We start from the raw sequence: 26001 nt of genomic DNA, 5'->3' as shown, positions 1-26001 counted from the left end.
TGCTCCTTCCTGAGGTAGAAGCAGTGGCTGCACATGGGATGGGAGCCCCCAGTCCTGCAGAAATGGGCCAGGGCTGGGAGCTTTGCCCTGGAGCCCTGTGGGCACTTGGAAGACATGTGGGGTGGGATCAGGACTGTTTGTGATGCCTCTGGAGAGGAAATCCAAGAGAAAACATCAGGGTTGCTTTGGGATTACTGGGGCTAGCCCATTTAAAGCAGGGGTCTGGATACTACAGGAACCAGGAGATGCCCACTGGATGCATCTCCCACATCTCTGCCCAGTGACAAACAGGGAAGGGGAGAGGGAGCATGTGGTCATTACCCTGGGGTCATTAATGCCCGTAATTCTCTCCTCAGGCCGGTCTAACACCAGGAAGGCAGCCAGGTTGGCAGTGTATGAAGCCACAATGATCATAGCAAAGCCAGCCCACACCATGCCAAGAATACGGGCAGAGAAACTCCGGGGAGCACCTAGAAGGGAAAGAGGATAGCTCAGACCAGCATGACAAGGACTTTGACTTGTTCACCAAAGCCACATCCACCCCATCCAAGTCTGATAGTGGCTGCAGACATGCCCCCCTCTGCTCTGCTGTCCTCCGTGCGAGGAACTCCTGCATTGCCCAAACCCAGCAGCCGGAGCATGACTCTGCCCTATATGTCCCAACTTCTGTGCTGTGCCCAGGCCGTGTGCAGAGGCCAACATCACCCAACTCCTTTTGCAGTCAGCCAAGAAAAACCCAGCTCCTTCCAGGACTCGATGCCTCTCACCAGCTGTGCAGGTGCCCATCTCACCAGATGCAGATGTGTAACCCACAGGCAAGAGAAGCAGCCCAAGAAGAACCTGCTTCCCATCCCTGATGGCAAAGAGTAGTGGAATGGCCTCAAGTGTGCTGCCTCCCACCATCACTGAATCCCTGCCAGCCCAATCCAGGGAGGAAAGGCTTTTACCAATTCACTGAATGGTCCTCCCAGGGCCCCTTGGTACTCTGACACAATGACAGAGCTCACCCTACCCTGAGAGAGACCTGAACCTGAGGTTTGGCCCAGCAAGCAGCTGAGAACTAGGCTGGGGAACCAGGGCCAGAGAGACCTTTCAGGGCTGCTGTGAGCCCTTTGGGCAATCTGGAGTGAGTATTTACACCTCTAGGCTCCCCTTGCAAGGCTGACTTGGCCATCTCTGGCTCGTTCCCTTTTTGCCCTGTGTCCCGCTGCAGTAGCATTAGCCCTGCCACAAAGATGACCTGCTCAAGGAGGGCATAGACTCCCCCCCCCAGCCCAGTGCCTCTCCCAGCCCTGGGTCCTGGGCTGCAGGCTAGAGCAGCCCCACGCTGTGCAGCAACTTACCTTCTCCAATCCCAGAGTTCAGCAGAACTCCCCAGGAGAACCACATGGCAGATGAAAGAGTCAGGGCATCTTCCTCCTCCTCCTCGCTGTTCACTTTGAACCGACCAAATGGGCTAGGAAACATGACCCAGAGTTCTGACATCTCTTATCCCGGTCCTCAGGACTCTCCCCTCTGCCTTAAGCATCCTGAAGCAGCCCCACTGCACTCATCTCCACAGAGTGTGGTTGTGCCCCAAACAGCTCTTTGCTCCCTGCCTGCTGGACTGGCTCTACAGCCCTCATGAACCACTGCCAGGCATCTCCCCTCTGATGATGTGCAATCCTGATTGCCTTGAGCTGGTACCAGTCCTGTCATGCTTGTCTCCAGGCCACAAATAGCATCTCATCCAGGCCAGCTCAAACCTCTCCCACTGAAACATGAGAGGCTCACTGCAAATTATCTATGAGAGCCCCTGAACACAGGGCTGGTGAGGGGATACAGGCTCCCTGCCCCTTGGAAGAGCCACCTTGGAGCCAAATAAGGGGACTAATCTCAGAGCCCAGGGCCCCCTGGAGCTCTTGTGAGAGTGGTTAGGCCATCAGCGTGGCATCTGGTCTGACAGACACGCTCCCCCATATCCAAGTGCCAAATGTTGTCTGATCTCTCAGCTTAGCAGCACCCAGAGAGGCCCAGAACTTCAGCATGGCTGCACAGAGCTGACAATGTGGAGAAAGCAAGGTCTAGCTCTCATGAGAGCCCCCAAAGGGCTGCAGGGCTGTGCCTGAGCAGGACACTGCAGGGGACTGCTCCCAGGGGAGGGAGAACCTCCCTGTCCCCTTCAGTCCTTCGCTGACCCAAAGCACACTCACCTGAAGCGATCCAAGAGGTATAACATCACTGCCACCACATGCACAGACAGCCCCACCAGCAGCCAAAGGGTGCTCTGGAACGGCTGCATGAATGAGTCCAGGGTGCTGCGGGGGATTTCCTAGCACACAAGAGAGAAGCAAACAGTGCTGGCACCCTTCAAGCTCACACACCAGCATTAAAACCAGACTGGCAAACACAGCTGCAAAGAGGACATGACCTCTGAGGGACTGTACAGGCAGCAGACACACACCTACACTGCCTCACCATAAAGTCTGGGGTAAGAGGTTATATATGTGGCCCCACCCATACATACACTCTGTGTGGGGGGGCCATATAGAGCCCATCCTCCTCATGCCCAGAATGGACAGTGGGAAGATAGGAGTGGGACAGAAAAACCTCTTGCTTTTCTGAGCAAGGAGGAGTTGGAGACCTGAGCAATGTCCCTTTTGGGAAGCATCCTAAGAGCATGTTTGCATAGGATTTGCCTCCCCACCACGGAGGGGGAGATGTACACTGTGGTACAACATGAAAAGTAGAGAGGAGCCTTGTGGGTACCTGGAGATGGCAGCCCTTCCCCACTCTGCAGCTTTGGTCTGCCTCCCATTGAGGATGAGGAGGAGATAGTGCTTGCACAAAGCTACCAAGCTTGTTGCTCTCTGCTCGTATCACCGCTAGGGAAGAGCATCATAGAAGAGAAAGTAACCTGAAGGCTGACATCCTGCATCAAAAGCTGGGTTTTGCTACAATGCTGGAGCAGGCAGGGAGCAGTGGACAAGGGATCTGGGCAAGGTGCAGGCACTGCCACAGGAGGGCAAACACAGGACAAGTGACTGGGAGCCGGGGAGCAAGCAAGGTCTCCCTGGTCCTACTGAACACCCTGGCCCAGTCCATACCTTCTTCACAAGGATAGTGAGGCCCTGGTACTTGAAGGGCTTGGAGAATTCAATGTACTGTGCCCGCTCGTTGTTGATGGTGAGAGGAGCCACAATCATATCTGCCTGGCCGCTCAGTAGCTCCCCCATCATCCCGTTCCATTCCTTCTTATTGCTGTTGTTAACCTGCCAGAAAGCCAGCACAGGATGAGCCTGCCTCCCTGACACCCATCCCCTTGCCAGCCAGGACCCCTCATGCACGTGGTGTATGTAGGGACAGAGGCCGAAGCTCACCCTCTGCCCCACACTCCCAGACTCCCCCTGCCGCTCCGGAGAACAGCCCAAGGATGTTTCAACACATGATACAGGCAAAGAGATATTCCAAGCTGCCCAAACTCACCCGCTCTTGGGTACCAAATTTACCATCAGCCACCAGGTGAACCTCATAGGTGAAATTCATCACCCCTGCCAGCCGGATGAGTAGGTCGATGCAGAAGCCGTAGCAGCACAGTGCCACAGTGGGGCGGCCTGCAGGTGGGAGAAAGCAGCACATCAAGTGGAGACAGCTCTTTGCTAGGAACTGCAGGCTACAGAGCTGTCCCCACTGAAAGCAGCTGCCTGCCTGGTTCTGGTTTCAAAGGAGATGTAATCATATTATTCAGACAGTGTCATCTGCCTTCATCACCCTGTCCTATTGCCTCCATCACCCAAGTGTGCAGGGAAAGAACCGTTGTGGGAGAAAGGCAAACTAGAGGCAAAGGGGGATTCATTCGTCTGGCATGACACAATGAGGTGGACTGACAGCTCATGCCACCTGCCCACCATAGGGAGGATGGAGGGAGCTTGGTGCATGCAGGGCTGGGCTGGAGGAATGCTAAAATGGACATGTGTGGCGAAACACAGCCCAGAACACGACTCGGACCGCAGGGATTCATGCACAGGAAAGCATGACAGGCCAAGAGGATCCACTTTAAGTGGATTTGGGCAAGGCTGGCATTGCTAAGCAACTCACACACCCCACTAAGTGCTCACTCCGAAGCCTGAAACACTCTTTGCATAATAAAATGATTTGAAACAGGGTACTGCTAGTGTTAACGTGCCTTCAGGTTCTTGTTTAGTGCATCTGAGAACAGGGCAAAAGGAATCAGAGTGTGTCAAGATGTGGGAACATGATGTGCAATCCCCTAAAACAGCCCTGGAGCCCCCAAGGAAGAAACAGGAGGAAAAACCCCGGCACACCTGAATCCCCCTGCCCAGTTGCTGCACAGCATCACTACAGGGCTGAGCTGACAGTTGGCATTAGGGACTGAACATGCTGTCACCCTTCCTGCTGCTCACCACTGAGCCTGACAGGCTCCCATGCAGCTGAGAATCCCCCAGGGACCCCTTCCCAGGATGGGACTCTTCGCCAACCGGGCACACTGGTGGAGCTGCTGCCCTCATCACTCGATCTAGTCAGATCCAGTTACCTGGGATGGTCTCATTGGGCCCAGTACAAAAGACCTTCTTCACAGGGTCTCCATTGATGGTGAATTCCTCCCTGCATGTCCCGTCTGCTTGCGTGGGCTTCACGTACACAAAGGGCTCTTGGTGGATTGTCACGATCTGTGGGGGAAGCATAAACATCCACTTGTCCCCATCTCCCTCCAGAGCTATCTCCTCCCTGGGGAGCTAGGATGGGGCATGTGGTTGGTCTCAGTGAACCAAAGAAAACTCTCCAGGAGCTCTGTCCACGCAAGCATAGCCCTCGTCAGCTGCCATCTCAGCTTGTGAGTTTGCTCAGCCCGGCAGCAGGCCCTGGCTCTGGCACAGGAAGACATTTGCTTGCTCTGCACTCAAGACAAACAGCCATACTTGCATCTTCCCTCATGTGACACTTCTACCTCTGGCCTCAAAGCCTTTCACAGCCCTTTCCCTTACAGGCAGGCCAAAGAGTGACAGCAAAGCAAGAATTACAACCTTGGCCTGTGCTCTAGCCACTACGTCACACTACTCCAAGCAAATGCAGATCTTTCAGTCATGCCCTGGCCCCTATCAGCAAAGCAGCATCCCAGTGACTCTGCACCACCTCTGCAGGAACAAGGGCTCACAGCCAGCAGGAACATGTGATTCACCTCAACTGGACAGAAAGACATACGAGCCATCATACTGGTAAGACTAGCAGTCCCAGTATCCAGTCTTTAAAGTGGCTGCTGATGAACCCTTAGGAGAAGGGCATGAGAAACAGTGTAAGAGTGGAGGGACTTTCTCCCAGTGTAATCTCCAGCTTCTGGTCATCAGCTGTTCAGTGACTTCCTGAGCCCAACACTGCAGCCACCAGCCCACCTACCCTCCACTGGTCTGTTTAATCCTGTTTCCTTCTGGTGTCTGCATTGCCAGCAGCCACAAGCTCCAAACTTGAACTATGGGTTGGCCGAAGGAGCCCATCCTTGTATTCGCTGTAAACATGTGCCAGATCCCCTCTGGCTCCCAAGTCATGTGAAATAGTGAACTCCTTCACTCTCCATCCCTTCTCTGTTCTCCTATCTCATATACCCTTTCCATTCCCCTTTATCTCTTTTTCCAAACCAAAGGATGACACCCTATTTTTGTCCTTAATTTGGGAACAAATTAGAGACACCCTAATCTGCCTCCGGATGGAAGCTGTTCCCTACCTTTGAACGCTCTCCAGTACCTTTTTTAAAGTTGTTCTGCTATACCCCCTCTGAGATGGCATGTGCCCTGGGTTGCACACACTGCTGGTAGGTGCAGAGGCACCAGCAGAAGTGGAAGGCAGATGAAGTAACAGCCCTGCATGCAGAAAGCTGAGAATTACTGCCACCTCCTGCTGCCATTTGCCATTACCTTCAATTTGGTTGACATCTGATAGCCTTGAGGTTTCTCAGTTTCCCCCCCAGGCCAGATGATCTTCCGGTCATTGGTCAAGACCTATGAATGTTTCCAGAGGAAGGAGAGAGACATCAGGCCACAGATACATATTCCTGTATAGGCATCCCTCCTACCCACCCAGTCCAGACCTGTACATACATGGCTGCCATTGTAAATCCCAACTTGGACCAGTTTCCGGTTCTGCAGGTTCATGATGCTGTAGTTGGCAAACTTCCTGTCCCCATCTTCATTGAATTCCACCCGTCCGGTGACACCCTCCGAATACTTGGAGGACATCAACACCCTACAGAGAGAAACACAGTAGGGTCAACCTAGAAAACCTGCTGTGGCCATTGGAGATCTAAGAAGGGGCAAGAAAGGCAAATGCTTTCTCTCGGTGGCCTAGCCTGTCTCATATGCCCACAACCCTGTAAAAGTCCAGCCAAGACTACCTATAACCTGTTCATAGTCCATTGGTCACCTGCTCCTGGTGGATGAGATCAGGCCTGGAGACTTGTGTTTTCCAGACCTTGCACTACCATATCTGTTGTCACTGTGCCCTGTTTTCTACCAGGTCAGTCCCATTCCCCTAAGGAATGATTTGGGCTATATATCTAGGCCACAGCATCCAGGGAGACCTTCCTTTGAGGGGGGTCTCTTGGTGGCTGTGTTCATGCAGCAGCTCCTTCTATCTCTGCTTAGCGCCAGCCCATTGCAGCCTAGGTAATGCCCCTGGGCATGTACTTACATTATCAAAGGGAAAACAAGCTCCCCACACCCTAGAAAGAAGACAGTAAACATACAGAATAATTGCACAAGCCACTTGCACTGCTCAGCAGAGAATAACATTGAATAGCTCATGTCAAAGATATTGTGTCACTAGAGAGGAGCACAGGAAATCTTCCTAAAATAAAAACCCCAGGCTCTGCAGGTCCCTTCTTCAACAGGACCTGAATCTACAGAAAGAGAATCCTGAACAACACCATGATCATGTCTGCAGAGAGCAACCCCCAGCACAGGATCCTACTGCTGAGATCAGCACCCTGGTGCTGGTTGCATCCTGCAGAGAAGAGCCCTTCAGCACTAGGAGCTATGCTACAGAGGGCATTGTCACTTTACCAAGACCCATCTGGCAGAAAAGGCCGCTGTAGGTCCAGCATCTGCAATGACACAGGAGGTTACTCCCCACAGTACAGAGGTCTGGTTCTAGGGAAGGCATGTAGCACTGAGCATCTGCTGAACACACTGCCTGTGACAGAGAAATCCAACACACACGTGCTCAGGGAAGGCATGTAGCACTGAGCATCTGCTGAACACACTGCCTGTGACAGAGAAATCCAACACACACGTGCTCTGATCCTACATCATGCACATCCTAATCCACCGAGACCCCAAAACCTGAAAAAACCCTCTGTGGCACCAAGATTTGTCACAACAGAGAGCAACCTGCCCCAGGCATGGAAACCTCATCCCCCAAGCCCTTCTTGCAGCACATTGACCCATGCATTCAGAACCGAAGCCACAGCCTACAAACCAATGCCTTAAAACATCTAGCAGGAAACATTTCAGCAGCACTGAGATCTGATTTGACAGAAATCTTCTCAACACCCTGATTCCCCTCTCCTGCTCAGAGAATTAAGATCCAGATCTGAGGAGAGCATCCCTCCACGGCACCAAGATCCCTTCCCTGGGAGTCACAGTGCTCCCTGTCCCCCAGGCATTGCCTGGCATAGCATGGGTTGGCATGGACAGAATTGGTGCCAGGCAGCAAGATGATGCTTAAATAGTGTGGACAACTGCAGGCCAGTGCCTGAGCCCATGTCCTGGTTAGTTTTCCAGGAGAGATATAACCATGACATCTGTATTGCTAGCAGTCTTGTGCCATTTGTGCCAAAACTTCACTGACAGATTTCCCTGACAAAGCTATTGTGCTGGTCTACTGCACTTTTTCCAGATGCTCTCATCTTTTCTGGCTTGCCCTAAACAGCTTCTCTGCTCCCTCTGCCCAACCAGGACCCTTCCCATGTGAATGCGGAGCCCACCCTTTCCCAAATACCTCTTGAAAAGAGGGCCCGTCTTCCAGATGTTGGTGTTGCCCACACAACCACGTGGTGGGTCTGTGATATTCTCCTTCTCAAACAAGTCATGCACGGCCTGGGCCACCACAGCAACAGCATCACTGATGTGGGCTGACTCGTTCTTCCCGTTGATGAGCTGCAAACCGATCACGCCTGCCGCAAGCAGAGGGGAAGAGAGAGGTCAGCCTCGCTGGGCACACCGGCTGCTCTGGAGTTATTCCCACGGGGCCAGGGCCTGGCAGGGCTCAGGGGCAGGCAAAAGTGTGATTATGGACCTTAGGACTCCCACACAGGCACAGCTGGGGAGTTGCCTGGGACTCAGGCAGGAGCAGGCAGGGCAAGCAGCTGCAGCAGATGCGGGGCTGACACCATCCTGCCTGTCAGAGGTGGAGGGGGACTGGGGACTGCAACACAGACCATTGACACCTAGAGATGTAGCCCCATCCCAGCACCCTAGCAGTTCCCCCAGGTGGCGGACAGCCTGCAAAGCCCTGGCAAACTTGAGTTGAGGCATGGCAGCATGTCAAAGGCTGCCAGACTGCTCCTGCCACCCCATGGGAGCAGAGAGCAAAGGCTGCTGTTTGTGTGGGTCCCTCCACTTGCTCAGGTCCACCACAGCATTGTGTTCTCCCAGCCCAAGTGATCCCCAGGAGGGCAGGTGGCACAGGTGGGGGAACTCAGCTCCCAGCCTCTCTCAGCCACCCTTGCGTCCAGAGAGGGCTAAAGGCACCCCAGAAGATGGGGCCACATCTGGGCCTTCTCCCCAGCCACATGCAGGGACCTGCCTGCCCTGCCAGCATGGAAATCAAGCTTTACTGCAAGGAGCAAATGACAGCCAGTTGTGCCACAGGCATCGGTCAGTCCAAGCTCCGAGCGGGGTGCCCTCCTAGCCCAGCCGACAGCAGGGCTGGTGCCTCCTGCGGGTGCCTACCGTCAGGGGCGTAACGCAGTGCATTGCCTGATATCTCCCGCTCCCCCACCAGCCATACGTAGCCGGAGCCCGTCATATTGAGCATGGCTGCTGATCTGTACACCGTGGCCGCATCATCCTCACTGCAACGAGAAGAAGGGAACGGCAATGTGGCTCCAAGTGCCAGCTGGCCTCTTCCCCTCTGACTGAGACCCCAGGGGGCATCAGGACCATGGACACCACATCCCCAGGGCTGACCTGGCCAGGCAACTGTCCTTGGACCCACTCTGATAGCTGGTTCTCCTGGACAACAGCTCATTCTTTGATGCAATCGAAACTTTCTCTCAGCTTTGTCTCATCCCACCACACCCAACACTGCTGAGCATCAGCAGCTCTGGCCCATTCCTTATGACTCACCATCTACAGGCACAGGGGCAAGACCGCCCTCCTTCACAGGGCCTCAGAGTATGTCATTAGTATGTGCTGCAATCACAAGCGGTAGAACTTTGCAGGATAGTTGACCACCTCTGCCATGCCCACAGTTTCAAGTTCCTTAACCAGCAGCACTCACAGCACAATACCTACTACCTGCTTGGGACACAGGGCTTTATGTGGATTTTCTCCCATGTTCCTTGAAGGGAAGGCATGTCCCAAATCTGCACTGGCTCCAGTGCTGGGCAGCATTGCAAAGGGGAAAATGAGGAAATCAGACCAAGGAGGGGAAGGAATGGCTCCCCTAGGCCTTACCTGGCAGAAAGGATGATGACCCGAGCCTCCAGCTCCTTAGCTTCAAGCAGCAGGGACGTCACATTTTTGGTTCCAGGGTCAAACTGAAGAACTTTCTCAGCCTGTGATTAGTGTGAGCAAAGCTGGTTAGTGCAGTAGTCTAAGGACTGCTTGTGAGAGCCATGCTATCTAGAAAAGGGTCAAGAAAATTCATTAAACTGCACAAGTCTGATAAATAAGGTTGGTTATAGCTAGTTTTTTTCTTTTTTTTCTTTTCTTTTCTTTCTTTTCTTTCTTTCCTTCCTTCCTTTCTCTTTTAAGGTTTTGGCTTTTTGTTTTTTTGCACTGTGCATGCAAACTGAAGTCAATCAAGACCCAAAAAGAGGCGTGCATTGTACAGGAAAGAGAAAAAGGCTTTGAAATGCAATTGAAAACTCAAACGAGTGTTGTTTTTCAAAAACATGGGAAATGAAAAAAACATATTGCACAGGGTTAACCTTTGGGAGTAAAAGTGAGCAACTTACACCAAGGAACCATTTCCTTTGGGGAGGAAAGGGGGTTGGTTCAACTTTTCAAAAAAAAAAAAAAAAACTTGCAAGTTAATTACTGGTTCACATGCATGTTTCAAAAAGAAATCCTTCCGGGGTCAGCTGGCTAGGTTTCCATTCTCAAGTCCAAACCAAACTATCTCAACATAAAAACGTGCTACCAAGAAACATAGTCATGGATCTTTTTTTTTCTTTCTTTTCTTTTCTTTTTTTCTCTTTCTCTTTTTTTCTTTTTTATTTTTCTGGTGGCTGTGGCTATTTTTCATTTGCTAGTTAGGTTGGTGGGCGGCGTGCATTTCCATGCATATATACCTTGGGTCCTCGCTTGTTGTCATAGGAAAGTTGGTCGAGGTTTTCATAGTTCCTTTTTTTACTCTGATGAATAATGTGCACAGAGAAAATATGTAGACACAGAAGAATATTATAAACAGTTGAAAATGACGTGTAGTAAAGCAATCCAACATCCACCTCCTCCTCCACTGTTTGCTAAAGGGTCTCTATAACGCTGGAGCTCGCAAAAACCACTATCAGGAGAGAGTGCCTCAGCTCTCACGGGAGCGTCACAGTGCAAAGCCGTATTGGTTAGAGCAAGCCTGAGTGTCACAGCTGTTGCGATGCAGTTGTATTTCCCTTGTGGGACTGGGGAATTCTTCAGCAAGAAATTTATATCTTAAAGTCAGAAACAATCTACACATCTCTAAGGGCCTAAATGGTAGGTATTCCATGGAATTACTGTGGAAGTAAAGGACAAAATGTTGTGTACAGCAAGTGCTGGATAAATGCAAACTGTTACAATTATGAGTATTAGCATTACTATCATTACTCTTATCATTACAGTCCTGTACACCCTAAGGGAGTTCACAGCAAGTGAAGTGTCTCAGCTGAACTTCTCACCTCTCTCAAGGAGGGAGCAGCATTTTGGACTTCTGTTGCCATCCAAAAGAGAAAGAAAAAGCTCACTACGTCCTGTGTTGCCTCAAATCTTGGCAATATGAAGCAATGGTGATCATGTGGTGACACCTTTTACTTGGTGCTTGGGGAGGGCTGGAGGGCAGGTTACAGAGCACTTCAAGGCTCTGCAGCACACAGGTAGCCTTGGGAGGTGCAGTTTTTGGAGACCACAGTGCCCACGCCCTGACCCTACACATCATTAGTGGGATTCACTGCTCAGCAGTCTCCATGCTGCCAGCTGGAGCATCATACCCAGACTATGGACAGGTGGCACAGCATGGACTGATCCTACAGATAACGGACCAGAGCAGAGAGATGCCTTCTCCCCCTCTCTCTTCCCCGAGCTGCTTCTGCTGCTCAGCCTTAGTGTTCAGTCCCAAAGGAGCCGGAGTCATGAAACATGCTTCTGGAGGTTTTCTCTCCACCAGGCAGCATGCTGAGAGCTGACGGCCTCTGCTTTCAGAAACCTTGACCCTGCAGTAGCATACACAGAGCACAGTGGATCTTTCTGGGAGCAGCCAGTGTGGTCATGCCAGTAACATCACCCCAATAGTGCATGGAGGATCAAAATGGACTTCTGGCAATCTTTAGTGGGACATAGTTCGACCTCTTCCTCTAGCTCCCTTACCACCCCAGCTGGATGTCCCTGAATTGTGTGTAGGGGGATGGGACATGGTTCTATTTCAATCCCCATTTTGCAGCATCTTAAAATAATGGCAACTGTCCCCGCCAGGAACCTGAGGCTTTGCATCCCCAGCACATAAGGGTTCCACTTTTCCCAGGTTGTTCCTTAGGCAGCTGGGTTTTATCTCTGCATCTTGGTCTCCAAACTAAATAGCTCGCCTCCTCCTGAGCACTCAGGCCACTCTTCAGCAGGACACTTTGCCAGAGCTCATGCCTGTGTATTGTTCGAAGGGCTCAGTGCAGTCACATGATCCTTCCTCTTCCCTCTTTACCCTTCGCTCCTCGTACACAGTCTGGCAGCCTTTTTATTGCTCTAAAAAGTTGGATCCTTACAAGGAAAAGAATCTGAGGAGGCAAAATTTACTGCAAACCCAGGTCTGCCTTCACTTCAGATGACATCCATGGTGGGAATTTCTATGGCTGCTTCTCAGAGTCTCCTCAGATCACAGTGAGATATGGAATAACACCACAACAGAGGAGAGCAGTGTCACGGCAGCAGGAGAGTATGAATATTCTCCTCTAATGAAGAGATATTGGCCATTCTTCCTCAGGTACCAGCAATTTAGCAGGAAACTGTCATCCACCTTGCAACCTGCAGCCACAAATGACTTCACATGCCCTGTATGTGCTGGCACCTCAAATCAAGCTGGTCAGCAAAGTGAAGCAGATTGGGTGTTTTGGGTCCAACACAGCTGGACCCGGGTGGGACCTGATCAGACCTCTCTGCCTTTCTCTGTTCCCATCCCTATTGACAGAACTAAACCAGTAATGCTTCCTCTCTTTCCACTGGGCAGGGAACATCGGGTCCCACAGCACTTTCCTGCTACTTGCTGGGCTAGTGCTACTCAGCTCATGTTTGACACAGGGACCAACAGATTCAAACTTCACTTTCCACAATATTCTCTAGCATTCACTTAAAAATTATAGCTTGTACAAACACCACTATCCCAAAGGAAGGGAACCTACAAGCCAGGGACCTGTCACCTCTGACTTCCAACAAACTCCTTTTTTCACAACACTTCCTAATGAACCTAAGGAGTGTTGTGCAATCATGGACCTGCCCAGCATAAGTTTACAGAGCTGTACCACTCAACCAGGGATGAAGCAGCAACCCCAAGCTGATAGTTACTGCAGAGAGGCTTAAAACACAGCTAGCATGTGGGATGTGACAGGACAGACCATCCTGGCCTGAGTGCTGGGCTCTGAGCACATGCTTAAAGTATGAATCCATACAGTGATGTCTGAGGATCACCCAGAGCCTGCACAGACTCTAGGAGGCAGCTAGAACACAAGCCATGGTAGGGTCCAAGAGCTTAAGTGGGCAGGTGAGCTTCTGACACACAGCAGAGACCCCAGGTCCTGAGGGGCAGTGATCCAAGCCTTGAAGAGGGCAAGAGCAGCTCTTCAGCCTGCTCCCTTGCCAGGGCCCAGGCTGTTTTTGAAGAGGCTGGGGAGGGGACCAGGGTGCAGCTTCAGGGCATGAAGGGGAGTCAGCACACCAATGATTAGAAGAGCAGAGAGGACTGAGAAAGAGGGAGAAAGTCCTGATGGAGTCCACTTTCCAGATCAGCCAGGCCAGCCAGTTTGGCCAGAACAAACTCAAAGGAAAGAGAAGCAAGACAGTATGGCAGACCCCAGAGGGAAAACAAAGTGACCTACCATCAGGGAGCACAGGCCCTAATCTAGAGGACAGTCAGGGCATCTGAAGTGGCCAAGTGGCTGCCAGGATACACCAAGACATGTCATAGATTCAGTGTGAATGCAGGGAAGGTCTGAGGACAGATCCTCTCTTCCCTTTTTTCAGGCCCCAGATCTCAATGGTTTTCTTGTAGCTGAAGAAGAAATACACCCTGCGCCTGGGAGCAGGCATTGCAGTGAGTGCAAGCATGGAGAGGGAGCAGTAAAAGGGGGTGTATGGAGGCGGCAAGACAAACAGAAGGTGAAAATCAAAAGATACAAGAAGATGGAGGAAGGACTGATAGCAGGAGCCACCCTTCCACAGCTCTCCCTGAGTAAGGGCAGAGAGGAGGGAACAGTGTGCTGGGAAGAGGCTATGGAGAGAAATATCAGGCTGCAGTGGCTCAGCAAGAAGCTGCCATTGGAGGCAGGAGGATCCCACAATGTTGGACTGCACACCAGTGTCTCATGACGGCCTAGGCTGCAGCAAGGGTGAAACTTCTCAGAGTCCAGTGCCAAAAATTAAAAGCCTGTTGGTCAGTGTTTGTACCAGCCTGCACTCCTGTGCCAATGGTTTCTTCAGTGGCTTGACAAGAGGTGATGAAGAGCAGTGACAGGCTGGTCTCTCAGCTCAGATGCCTAGCTTGAAGCACAAGAAGAGTCTACAGTCACATCTCCTCAGCAGCTGACCTAGCAAATGTCTACTGGTGGGGTTGGACAAGAACAGACTGTGGTCCCTGCCCATGACCCAGGAGGTAGCAGCCAGGAATGAGTGTCCTGACCTGAGGCTGCTGGAGAACTGGGAGATGGGTTCAGACACTACCCACCTGAAGGGCACCTAGCGCTGACCCAGGACCCAGTGTGGACAAGAGCTGTGCTGGGACATTCCTTTCACCCCATAGGACAGGAGGTGGTTCCTTGCTTTCCAGTTAGGTGCTTGTCTTTGAACCTTTGCAGCCAAATGGCTCCCTGTCTTGTCCTTCCCTGCTTTACTTGAACGTTTGCTCAGTCCTATACTCAACGGTAGCAGGTCTAAGGTTATCCTGCTCAATTTCTAGTAGGTTCAGAGACCTCTTCTGTCTCCCTCCCCCTTCCCCTGAGTGGCCCTGAATGCAGGTGCAGTGCACCTCCTCGATAAAGCTGCTCTCACGAGCCACAACCGCACTCTCATAACAGCATGGGGGCGTCAGGAAAGCAGCGTTTAGCATGTGCTTCAATGGAGATGGGAACTGGGGCATCGACTTACCACCTCAGAGCTGACAGCTTTATAGAGAGGGTGCATTATACCTCTGTGCATCAATGTGCCAGCTGCCTTTGGCCCTCCTTAACCACTAAGGTGAGCTCCAGTTAGCCAATTCAGAAGCTGTTTTTCTGGGTTGGTTTGGCATTGCTGGGTCTAGACTGGCCCCTGGGTGGCTGTAAGTGGGGCAGGTGCTTCCCTAAGCTGAGCGACTGGTCCTCTCCTTAGGTGGGAATCTTGGGCGAGGTATTTGCAGAGCTCCAGGTTATCCTTCCCTTCATTTTGTAGTCGATTTACATGTAGGAGATTTTGACCATGGCAAAGCAAGTGAAATGAATAAAGTACAAAGTTCTGTCAGGTACTAGTCAGACACTGTTGATGCTTTAAGCATGTTAGCCATGTTACAATGGAAAGAAAAGGTGTTTTACATACAGAAATCTACATACATACAACAGCCCGAGACTTCTAGTTTTGTTGTTGCTTAAACAAAGTTACAAGACAATATTTAGGGACTGACCTTGGACTCTCTCTCCTCCAAGAGGGTCTCCAGCTTCTTTTGTGCAGCACGACCTTCGTGGTCGTCACTGACTATCAGAATGACGTGATTCCAGTTGAAGACTCTCATCATCTCAAACCAGACGTTGGCCTGGTGAGAGTATGGTGGGACTGTGCGCAAAAAGGACAGGTGGATGCTCTGCAAGGAAGAACAAGAGCTAAACATAGACTAGTGTGGGTCATCTGCCAGGGTACATCTCAAGGAATGGGCAAGTTCGCACAGACAGGGTAGGGATCACTAGGTCAAAGAAGTAGAGCAGCAATTTTTGGCAGTCCTCTGAGTTGCAAACCTTTAGCTGGCCTCTGGTATCTACACTCCTTTCTTTTGACTGAGAAGCAGATACTTGCTCTGATTTCCTACTTTTTTGTGGTTAATCCAGTGCATGGGAGAGAGGATTTTTTGCTTTGTAGCCAATAAATGCATGGTGAAGAAAAGCTTATCCAGGAATGAAGTCAGAAACATTCAGTGCAAATATAGCCTTTTCTTCTGATTATTTGAAAATGTTATTGAGCATGCAGTGCTGTGGACATCAAAAAGAAAACGAATTCCCTTCAGAGAGCAATAAGGAGCAGTTGCAGGTACACACAGGTATATACCAATCATTTGTCATGAGAGAAGTTCAGAAAAGCAGTTTTACAGCATGCTGTTTGGCTTTTTCTAGGTCAGCTTATTCCACAGCAGTACACAGGAAGAGACACAGCTCTGGACTCATGCCCCGGCTAACCTATCTGATTTGGTTAAAGACATCATTATGGTTGGATGATTGAGCAATAGCAATTCCAGCATAATTAAGTGCAGTACTCTTTGGGGAGCAATTGAATCAAAGGTTGTAGCTGACGCAAAGGTTTCAAAAAAATGCAGCTTTTCCAAAAGGCCCTAGAGTCAAATATTAGAAAATTAAAGTGCTTAGGCTCAGCATGGACGCTGCTTGAAAAAATAGCTAATTTCTGGAGGGAGTCAGAGGTCTAAACAGGAAAGGACAGAAAGATGAGCAACACAGCATTTTTTTTTATGGGCTGAGATGGTCCTCTGAACCAAAGAGGGCTAGTCCAGAACTGACTATCCAAGGATCTGCTCCAGCACTGGTTACAAATGTCCTGATTAGGCCACAGTAATTTACTCTAGAAGGGAAAAAGTGTCTCATTTGCCATGGAACCACATGGGAGGAAGGAGCAGATCAGCTAACTCCTTTTCCTCACATACTACATGGTGACAAGGTCAAAGCAAGCTATGGAACATACAGAAAATAATACTTATTCTGTCACGGTCACATCTCTTAACACTCTGCCCTTACCAGGGATATCAGGTCAGTTCTGCCACTTTGTACCAAAACACAGAAACAACAGAGGCTCTGAGGTAGCAGCAAAAATACCAAAAGCAGCAGAAATATTTCCAGATTACAGGGACTGAGAAGACTGTGGCTGCTTAATTTAACGTGGAAACGAATCAGGAGAGACTTAACAAGTGTCACTGAAGAGCAGTTTTGTATGAATGATACAAACATTCCCAATCATGCAAAGAGCAAGAGAAACACTGTTTGCCCCATAAGCCCAATATTAATCTACAGGATCAGGAAAAAGCCCAGAGGGACGAACAGTGGGAAGAACAAATGTGGTCTCCACCTGAATGTTGTTCAGTCTCCCTTTGTAGGCAGTGGAGAAACCTAAGCACTTCCATGTCCAGCCCCACTCCTCCTGAGGTAGATATCTAAAAGAGCTCAGGCTAGCGGCACAAGAGAAGGGCCTGCTTCTCTCCCTCTGACTGTAATGGGAGCTCAGATGACTCATGAGCCATGATTCCCAGCAGAAACGCCCATGGTTGTCGTTTCCCCTATCCCTGAGTATTTTTAACTGGTTTAAGGAAATGCAGGAAAGTAAAGAAAAATCAGAAGAGAAAAAAGAAAGGGAAGAAGAATAGAATAGCTAATACTCCCCCCCCCAAAAAATATATATCAGAAAGTTTTTACAGGATAGAAAACTTGAAAATCAAACTTGAACTTACTTCATTCCCTTTGAAATGAAAACAGCTTTGAAATTTCAAAATATTGCATGAAACTACTTTCTAGTTTCTCAACAAGCTTGCATCCAGTAGTTGCCAAAATGCTGCTTAAACTGATCCTGGCTTTCCTGAATGTCATAACTATATATACCCCAAGGTTCAGAGAAAGAAATTTCACAATGAAGTTGTTTGTCAACAATTTTTTTAACACCTGATGTTTTACTTCAACATCTGTGAGACAACCAACACTGTATGTTAATTCATTTCAGCTGAACTGCTTGTCAGGCATTGTCCATGAAGTGCTGCTACAAGTGCTTTAAATTTGAGCTGTTATGGGTCATAACCTGCTCCCTTCAGATCAGGCACACAGTAAAAATGCTCCCAACTGCAAATCAACAATTTGTCTTGTAAGACTTTTTGGAGGCTTCACATCATTTGCTCTCTTCTGAGTAGTCCTGCTGCTCACTGAGACTGCTGGAATGTGAGTGTGGAAATCACTCACAGTAATCTAGTTTAGAAATGCAAATCTGAACTGAAGAACAGCTTCTGCAATATCCTCCTGTCTTCTGCTGAAACTTGAGTGCTCAGCCCTATGCTTCCTCACTTAACTCTTTTTCTGCAGAAGAAAATATTGTTTGAAGCAGAATCTAGACCTCAAAGTGGACACAGGTGGCTCTCAATGTCGTTTCATCTTTTTCAAATATTAGTAAGTTTTTACAAGATCCCTTCGGAAAAGGAAGGAGATGTAAATTATCCCAATTTCCACATGGGAACAGAGACACAAAAATAATAGTCTATCTTGTTCCTTCTGGTGGACCAGCATGAGAAGGTCAGAGTCTGATTTTTTGCAGTGCTTAGCCCATATGGATTCCACAAAGGGCTCTCCATAATGATGGATATCATAGTGATGTTCACCAGTCAGCTGCCTTTACCATGAGAACTTGGTATCTGTTCTTGGAGTTCCCTGTTCACCTTCCACTCACTCAAAGGAGAAAGGGATTTCAGAGATCCCCTTCACTGTGCAGGCTGGTTTATCCCAGGACTGTGCTGAATGAGGTGAGGATCTTGGTGAAAAAACAGGGAATCATTTTATAAGATGTATTTAAAAGGGAGGCCAAACAAAGGCTGCCAAGCCTGAGTGTTTTATCTTCACAGTTGCAATACTGTTTCTAGAACAAGTAGTTCTTTGAATATTGGGAGTAATAAAGCTTGCTTCCCTCAGGTCTCTTCATTGAAAAACTGGCTACAGCGCATGGACCGCTATGCTTGACTGGAGATGCTCTGAGAGCATCAAAAGATATGGGCAAACCTGTCTGTGCTGAAGCCCATGCCTCTCCTCCCCCTGTCAGCCTGGACTTAGGAGTACCATAATTAACTTTGAGACTTCAACCCTCTGAGAAATTTAGCTAAAATTGGCTGGTGCCTTCAAAAACAATCAGGGGCATACACACAAAGTGATCTTACAAGCTTGTTTCCATAGAAACTAAGATGAAAGATATAATTTCCTGAATTAAAAAAAAAATAAATAAATAAATAAACTGATCACTGAAAACTAAAAAGGGATTCAGATGAATCTCTCAGTATTGCACCAGCAGGGCCGTCCTGTCCTGCACAGGGTCCTTACACCGTCCCGTCCACACCTGCATTACCAGAGCCACACCAGTCCTTTGCCCTTGAGCTAATGAAAGGGAACTGGCAGCAGAGCAGCAGACTGTTGTCTTCTGCTTGGACCTGCCTGTGGGTAGGGGGCAGGTCCACTCTGTGCCCCACTCCGCTTCCACCTTTGCTGTGCCTCCCAGCTCCTGCTGGTCCACTATTCAACATCCTTGCACCCTGCTCCTCTCCCCACTCAGTCCTTGCTTTTGCACCAGCATCTACCTGCAATTTCCCTCTCTGTAGGGAGCTCAAAGCCCTCAAGCCCCCGGCTGTCTTGGAGTGATGGAGGCTGCACATGAGACCTGCGTGGCAGGGATGCTCAGAGGAGTGAGACATGCTTGGTGCAAGCAGATGGCCTGCTTGCTAAGTCCCTGCTTGGTGAGTGCACCCAGCAGTCCTGTACCTGCTGAACACCCACAAATATTCAGTGGGAGGCAAATATTCAGTGGGAGGCAAATATTCTCCCTGCCGCCACAGTGGGTTGCTCCTCCAGATCTGAAAGACAGTTGTTTTTTTAGAGTCACTTTTGCTGAAAACATATTTTAAATGGGAAAAAAACAGCTGAAGTGGACACTGAATGGAAAACTCCCCACCCCCTCAGGGTGAACATGGCAAATTCAGCACAAGCTCTTACTGTGGAAATGGCAGCTAATCTGCTTCAGTGAGCACAGCTCAGCTGAGAAGAAACTGGACTGATAACTGTGTGGACGTGGATATCCTTCTCCCTGGCATCATGTGCAGTGTGACAGAGTCCCCCTCGGTGACATTGCTGATCAGATCTATCCCTTCCACAAGGCAGCACAAACCAAATCCCCCCTGAGTATTTCCTGCCTTCTGCTGCACCTCCCCCTTGGTTTGCCAGCTCTGCTATCATCCCTTTTCCTTCTAACAGTGCCTGACAGAACCCTGACAGGGAATGCCAGAGCTCCCAGCCTACGCTAGCCACCACTTCTGTCACTGCCATGGCCACTGCTTGCTGGTCGTTCTCCCACAGTTTTACCTGCTGAGAGATACCATGACCTGCCACTGCTCCAGCAGAGAAGTCCTGCTGCCTGGGTCTCTGGGAGCCTGCTGCTCCTCACCTCCTGAAATTTGGCTTCATTTAGTATGTGGGCAGAGTGACTATTTTCGCACTGAACATTTGCATTTGTGAATATTCACATTTTCCAAAGATGTATTTGTTCTTTGAAACAGGCCTGATCTCAATCACTAAGCTTATGTACCTGAACAAAATTCTCCACAAAGGCTGCCTTAACAGCAGGGCTGTAATGGCATGTGAATGGCCTGGTCCTGCTAAGCTGCTCCCTTTGCCTTTGTTAACCAAGAAGAGTCTTTGCAAGATCAGCTGTTAGCTGAGAGCATCCAGGGGAAGAGCCAGCCACGGAAGCATCTTAACACACAGGCCAGGGCATTGCCCACCAACCTGGCAGGAACCAGCCCTCTGCATACAGCAGGATCTCATCCAGACTGACCCCCCTGGGTTTCCATAGAGACAGACACTGGTTTGGGCACCTGGAATTTGAACCTCTTTCTTGAGTGCTGACCCGACTGAATGTCATTTAAAGCCTTAGGATAACTTATTAGTCAATTCTGTTGTCTCTCCTACCAATATCATATAAGCCCAGAAAGTAAAAGGAACCAAACAACTTCAAACCCCAGAGAGCTCCTGCCCAATGTACAGGCATCACTAGGATCCTCCTGCACCTTAACAAGTTCTCCCCATCTGAGGAGCATCCAGGATGCTCCAGCTATCACTAGTGAGCAGGGCAGGAGCTAGTTCATGCATTTGGTTTGGCTAAAGAGCTATGAGTCCAGCAGCCTGAGAGAGAAACGCTGCAGAAATCATCCAGCACTATGTAGGTCAACACTGACAGCTGTGAAAAAATAATGTACAAGGGAATGCAAGAGAAAGAGAGGGAGCTGCAGATTTAACTGGAGAGGGTGGATGGATGGATGGATAGGCATACAGACATATAAATAGGCAGGCTATTGCAGATAACATTAATCCTCCTGATGGGCACTCCTGATTTACACCACATGTATGAGGTACTATACTAGAAACATGCATCAGTTACCTTATCAGAATATATAGACATGCGTGTTGTCAGACCAATGACAGGGATCCTGTAGAAGCCAGCTGTGTATGATACGGGTGTTGGTGTTAGGTGATCATTTGGAGCAGGAGGGTGACTAACTAATATTGCATAGACCTGTAGGACAGGATACATGACACAAACATTATTTCACAGGAGCACATTGGCCATCAAGTGTGATTTTCCTTTTCTTTTCCGCAATGTTAAACAGCCCCATGTTAACATGATAAGATCATTCGAATATCGGAAACAGCATAGCAACAACTGCACTGGCAAGCATGTCCCAGCGATGGTGTGGAGAGGGCTGTTTGCAAGCCTGTGACTGCCTCAGACTGCAGCCCGCTCAGAGGCAATGGGTCTGTTCAGGGTTGCATCTTAATGGAAAAGCTGCGCCTAGCTGCTCGGATTGCTAAACTAATAACTTTCATGGATTACAGATTAAAGGGAAACATCTCCCTTACAGTCACACTGTGTAATGCGATTTCTTTAACCACACATTTAATACTCAGTTGTAATTCTCCTCTGAGGACTATTACAAATAAAGTGGTCAGCTGGGACTCTGAGCAGGAGAAAGAGTGCAGAGCCACAGAGCAAATCAGCCATCTGGCCCTGAACATGCACAGAAATCAGAAAGCCAGGGAGGCAGAGGGGGGCAGAGGGAGGATCATCAGCTCTCAGGCAAGGAGAGCTGGAATCTGCCCTCAGAACACCTGGGCAATATGGGACAAGTTCATGGTGGTCCATCCTGCTTAGGGATCTGGGTTATACCAAAACAGAGGAAGAGGATCTCAGCAAGATCCTGCTGTTATTAAAGGGCTGGGAGTTTGATCTCCAGCAGGATCCTGTTTTGTTTTTAAACTGAAGGGGAAGAAACCAGGTAATCCCTGGGGGATCCTTTGTTACAATAATGCACTTTCACAGCACAGGGAATGACCCCTGTTGGTGACAGCCACCAGGTCAGAGCTCTAGCTGGGGTAAATCAGTGCAAGGAATTTGATATCAAAGAGGAAATAACATTTCTTCCCTCCTCCAAAGATCTGCCCAAGCCCCAGGACATGCTCTGCACCGAGGCTGGAGGACAACTTGCTAGGACAGGAGAGGATGATGAAAAGCACCTGAAGAAGGGGGACTTGAGAACTGGGTGGGAAGGCTGGTGATACTGCCTGGCATTGGGGGGAGAAAGCAGAGGATGCAGAGAGGGCTGGTGGCAGGGGTTGGAGACCTTACTATCAGTGAAGGGAGGAATTACCCAGAAAGGGGTTGGGGGAGAGCACCTAACGGGTATGGGGGGGGCAGGAGGAGGAGTCCCCAGTGCAGCACTCATGCCTGACGTGGGGGGATGGGGAAGGAGGCTGGCAGAGGGAGAGGAGAAGGGAGCGCTTGGCAGGGCTGGGGCAACCAGAGCCAGGAGGAGGAGGGCAGAGTGTGGCTACGCACCAGGACCTTGGGGAGCTAGGTTTGGGCAGGGATCTGGACACAGGAGGGAGAGGCTGGAGATTGTGCAGGGGCAAGAGCTACACTGTGCAGCACACCAGCTGACAGAGGAGCCATTTTGCATGCGCGGGCTTCCAGGCTTTCCTCTACCTCACTGCCCCCCTGCTCGGGCTTAGCGCCAGCAAGCAAGGACAGAGCATGACTGTGTCCTCCCCATGCAAGGGCAGCAGAGCCAGGAGACTCCCTGCCCACCGGGAAGGCATAGCCACCCCACAGTGCCCTGACACCCAGAAAGTGGGACCTGCAGCCCCCTCCACACTGCTGGGCTGTCGCCTTGGGACTTAACAGAGACAGCTGCCCCTGTGCCCCCCAGAGTGGGACTGCAGCCTCTCTGCACAAGCCCACATGCCCCACTGCCCACCTGGTGGCCCATGGGGGCAGCTACCCTGCCCAAGCCAAGATCAGCACCAGCCTAGGGCTTTGCAAGGTTTGTCATTGGGGCAAGGCCTTAGAGGTGGCATGGAAGCATAGATATTGATTAGGTGAGTTGCTTAAATGAAGCCTCATCCCAGCCCAGGTGCGTGCATAATGCTGTGTGTGTACATGCAGCCATGCACCTCCTGACCCAACTGAACCTTCTCTCTGTTCCCAGCCAGGCACCAAATATCTTTTACAGGTTGCTTTGTGCTTCCTGCCTGGCTCTGCCAGCATCCCTGGGGATCTCTCCAACCATCCTTCATCTCGACATTAGGAAGCTGATCTGTGAATGTGTCAGCTTTGCTGTGCTTTGCACCTCCTGCCCCTCAGCTCCCTTCCCCTTGCTGCCTTTGTGTGTGCCATACATGAATTTCTGTGCGCAAGTTGGTGAGCATGAGTCTGTGTGGTGCATGTTTTCACACACTTTGTGCACATATATGTGTGTGTCTGTACATAAGCACAAGTCTGTGTTTGAGGTGTGGGTTTGTATGTGCCTATCTGCCCACCAGCCAGCCCAGAGCTGGGGGAACAGTGCTGGTTAGCTGAGGTCAGCACCCAGAGCACACACAGGGGAAATGGCAGCGGCCAGGCATCAAGCTGCCCAGGGCAGAGGCATGCAGCACCCTGGGGACCTGGGCTGCACCTGTTGCCTGGGGGAAGGTGGATTCTGGCTGGTCTCTTCTGTGCCTGCTGTGCTCGGGGTGGGGGGCATGTACTGTGGTGGGCTCGGCAAATTGCTGAGACTGACACATGAGGACAGGAGGTGCCCAGCTGGGGGAGTGTGTGCGTGTGTGCATGTGTGTGTGTGTGCATGTGTGTGTGCATGCATGCACAGTGTGCTCTGTTACCCACGCCTGTGTGCATCGGTGTGTATGCACCTCTCTGTGATGTGCCTGCACACTGTGTGTATGTGAGTGCATGCAGTGTCTAAGTGTGTACTGCAATCTGTGTAGGCATGTGTCTACCTCTTTCATGTGCATGTGTGCGGTAGTGTGTGTGCTTGCATGTCTGCCCTGTGCAGTGTATGATGTTGGTTGGGGGGGCAATGGTGCTGTGTGTGTACCTGGTGTGATGGGTGTGTGTGCAGCTCTGGTGCACAGTCGTTCAAATGTATGCATCTGAAGGTGTGTGCATAATGCTGTGTGTGTACATGCAGCATTCTTCGTGTGTTTCTAGTGCAAGCAGTGGTGTAGGTATATGTGGCAAAATGTGCATGTGTGTATGCATGGTGCAGTGCATGCTTGTGTGTACACATAGGTGTGTGCATGCATGTGGCATGTGTGTGTGGCAGTGTGTTCACACAGTGGTATGGGTGTACACAGGCAGTGGTGTGCCTGCATACCCATGTTTGCACAGTGATGTGTGTGCATATGATGCGTGCGCATGCAGCAGCACATGCCCATGTGTATGCCCACAGTGATGTGAGTGTGCACCTGATGTGTGTACATCCATGCTGCCCTCCATGCCCATGTGTGTGCATATCACATAGTGCTGTGTGTGCCGGTGCATGCCCTGGTGATGTGTGTCTGTGCACAATACATATGCACCCACGGTACTGTGTGTGTGTCCGTGTGTGCACACAGTGTGTGTAGGCATGTCATGGCCTGTGCCTCTCTGTGCTATATGTGTGCGCAAGCCTCTGTGTGCACCCGGCGTGTGTGTGCGCTGGTGTGGCAGTGCATGCAGCCCCACTGCTCTTACATAAAGGCTGCAATGCAGGCAGCAGGCTGGCGGCACCCCGGGGCAGCGGGGCAGGAGCCCGCTTGCCCACGGCTCTGCCCCACTCCGAGTCCCCGCGGGGGTGGCCGGGGGCTGTCGCGGGGCCGCGTCGGGACGGGGGCGCTGTGCCCGCGGGGGTCGCGGCTCGGCGCCCTCCCGGCCGCGGCGGGGCCTCGGGGCGGGGGGCGGCGAGGTGGCGGCCGGAGGGGTCCGGCGGCGGCGGGGGGTGCTGGCCCGGGGGTACCTGGCTGGAGATGAGGTCCTCGCAGACAGAGAGAGCCATCTGGATGGCGTTGGGCTTGTGCGTGACCGAGGTGGCGTTGAGCTGGAGCTTCCAGGTGCCGTGCCGCTTGTTGGCCTGGTTCACCGCCTCGCGGAAGATTTGCTCGTGCTTCTTGGTGCTCAGCACCGCGCCGATGTTGACGATCTTGGGGTCGCAGCCGGCCCGCGCGAAGGAGGACGAGAAGAGCAGGGCGAGCAGCAGCAGCCGCATGGTGCTCATCCACGGGCGGCCCGGAGCCCCCCGGGCTCTCCGCCCGCGCCCCGCCGCACAGGGTCCGCCGCGCCCGGCCGCGCCGCTCAGCTCGGCCCCATAGGGCGGCCCGGCCCGGTCCGGCCCGGCGCGGCTCGGCGCTGCTCGGCTCGGCGCTGCTCGGCTCGGCGCGGGGCGCTCTCCCTGGTGCTGAACCGCCGCTCCGCTCCGCGCCGCGCCGCGCCGCGCCGCGCCGCTCCGCCCGCCGCCGGCTCCTCCCGCTCCGCGGGGCCCGCGCTGCCGCAGAGCCCTCCTCCCGGCCCGCCCGCCGCCCCGCGCCCCGCCGCGGCTGCGGCTTGCCTCCCGGGCAGACCCCGGCGGGGGCTGGCGGCGGGGGACGCGGGAGTGCACTGGGGAGGGCTGCTAGATGTGGGACCCCGTGTGGACCCCGCGTTCCTGCTCACTCCGGGCTGACCAACGCGGGCACCTGAGGAGGAGCGGCAAGCCAGACCTTCCTGGGAGGGTGGTGTGAAGCCATCCCTGGGAAGGCTGCAGGAACCTCAAGGACTCCAGGGCTGGGGAGTGGGTCTTGCACTGCTAGAAAGGGTGCAGTGGCCAGAGCTCAAGTGTGGCTGAGCCTCCAGCCACGGTGGAGAGCAAATGGAGAGCATCTTCTGGAGGTTCAGCTCCTCCCTTTTCATCTTTTCAGCTGCAGTGCTGTTCACAAGCCCATCTGTGCTCTGTGAATCCGTGTTACTTTGGGAGGCATATGTGCTTCAGCTGAGCCGAGATTTTCTGCAGAAAAAATATTCCCAGTTATGCAGTGTCTCTGAATAACACACATTTCCA

The 26001-nt window shown here is 51.4% G+C and overlaps 1 protein-coding gene across 1 annotated transcript in view; it reads right to left on the bottom strand.

The window, feature by feature from the left end:
- GRIN1 (glutamate ionotropic receptor NMDA type subunit 1) overlaps window positions 1-25182 on the bottom strand; it is a 39977-nt gene extending 14795 nt beyond the window's left edge. Inside the window, exons 1-15 of the mRNA XM_067308918.1 lie at window positions 24925-25182; window positions 21033-21167; window positions 15265-15441; window positions 10508-10570; window positions 9669-9769; window positions 8943-9064; window positions 7990-8164; window positions 6093-6237; window positions 5910-5993; window positions 4535-4670; window positions 3466-3593; window positions 3087-3251; window positions 2193-2311; window positions 1344-1456; window positions 322-470 (exon numbers count right to left, since the gene is read on the bottom strand). Coding sequence (XP_067165019.1) covers window positions 322-470; window positions 1344-1456; window positions 2193-2311; window positions 3087-3251; window positions 3466-3593; window positions 4535-4670; window positions 5910-5993; window positions 6093-6237; window positions 7990-8164; window positions 8943-9064; window positions 9669-9769; window positions 10508-10570; window positions 15265-15441; window positions 21033-21167; window positions 24925-25182 — 2070 coding nt within the window. The remainder of the gene's footprint in view (window positions 1-321; window positions 471-1343; window positions 1457-2192; window positions 2312-3086; window positions 3252-3465; window positions 3594-4534; window positions 4671-5909; window positions 5994-6092; window positions 6238-7989; window positions 8165-8942; window positions 9065-9668; window positions 9770-10507; window positions 10571-15264; window positions 15442-21032; window positions 21168-24924) is intronic.
- Between the last annotated feature and the right edge of the window lie 819 nt (window positions 25183-26001).

This window comes from Apteryx mantelli, chromosome 21 (assembly GCF_036417845.1).
Source record: "Apteryx mantelli isolate bAptMan1 chromosome 21, bAptMan1.hap1, whole genome shotgun sequence".
Taxonomy (NCBI): domain Eukaryota; kingdom Metazoa; phylum Chordata; class Aves; order Apterygiformes; family Apterygidae; genus Apteryx; species Apteryx mantelli.
This window is presented reverse-complemented; position numbering and strand designations above follow the sequence as displayed.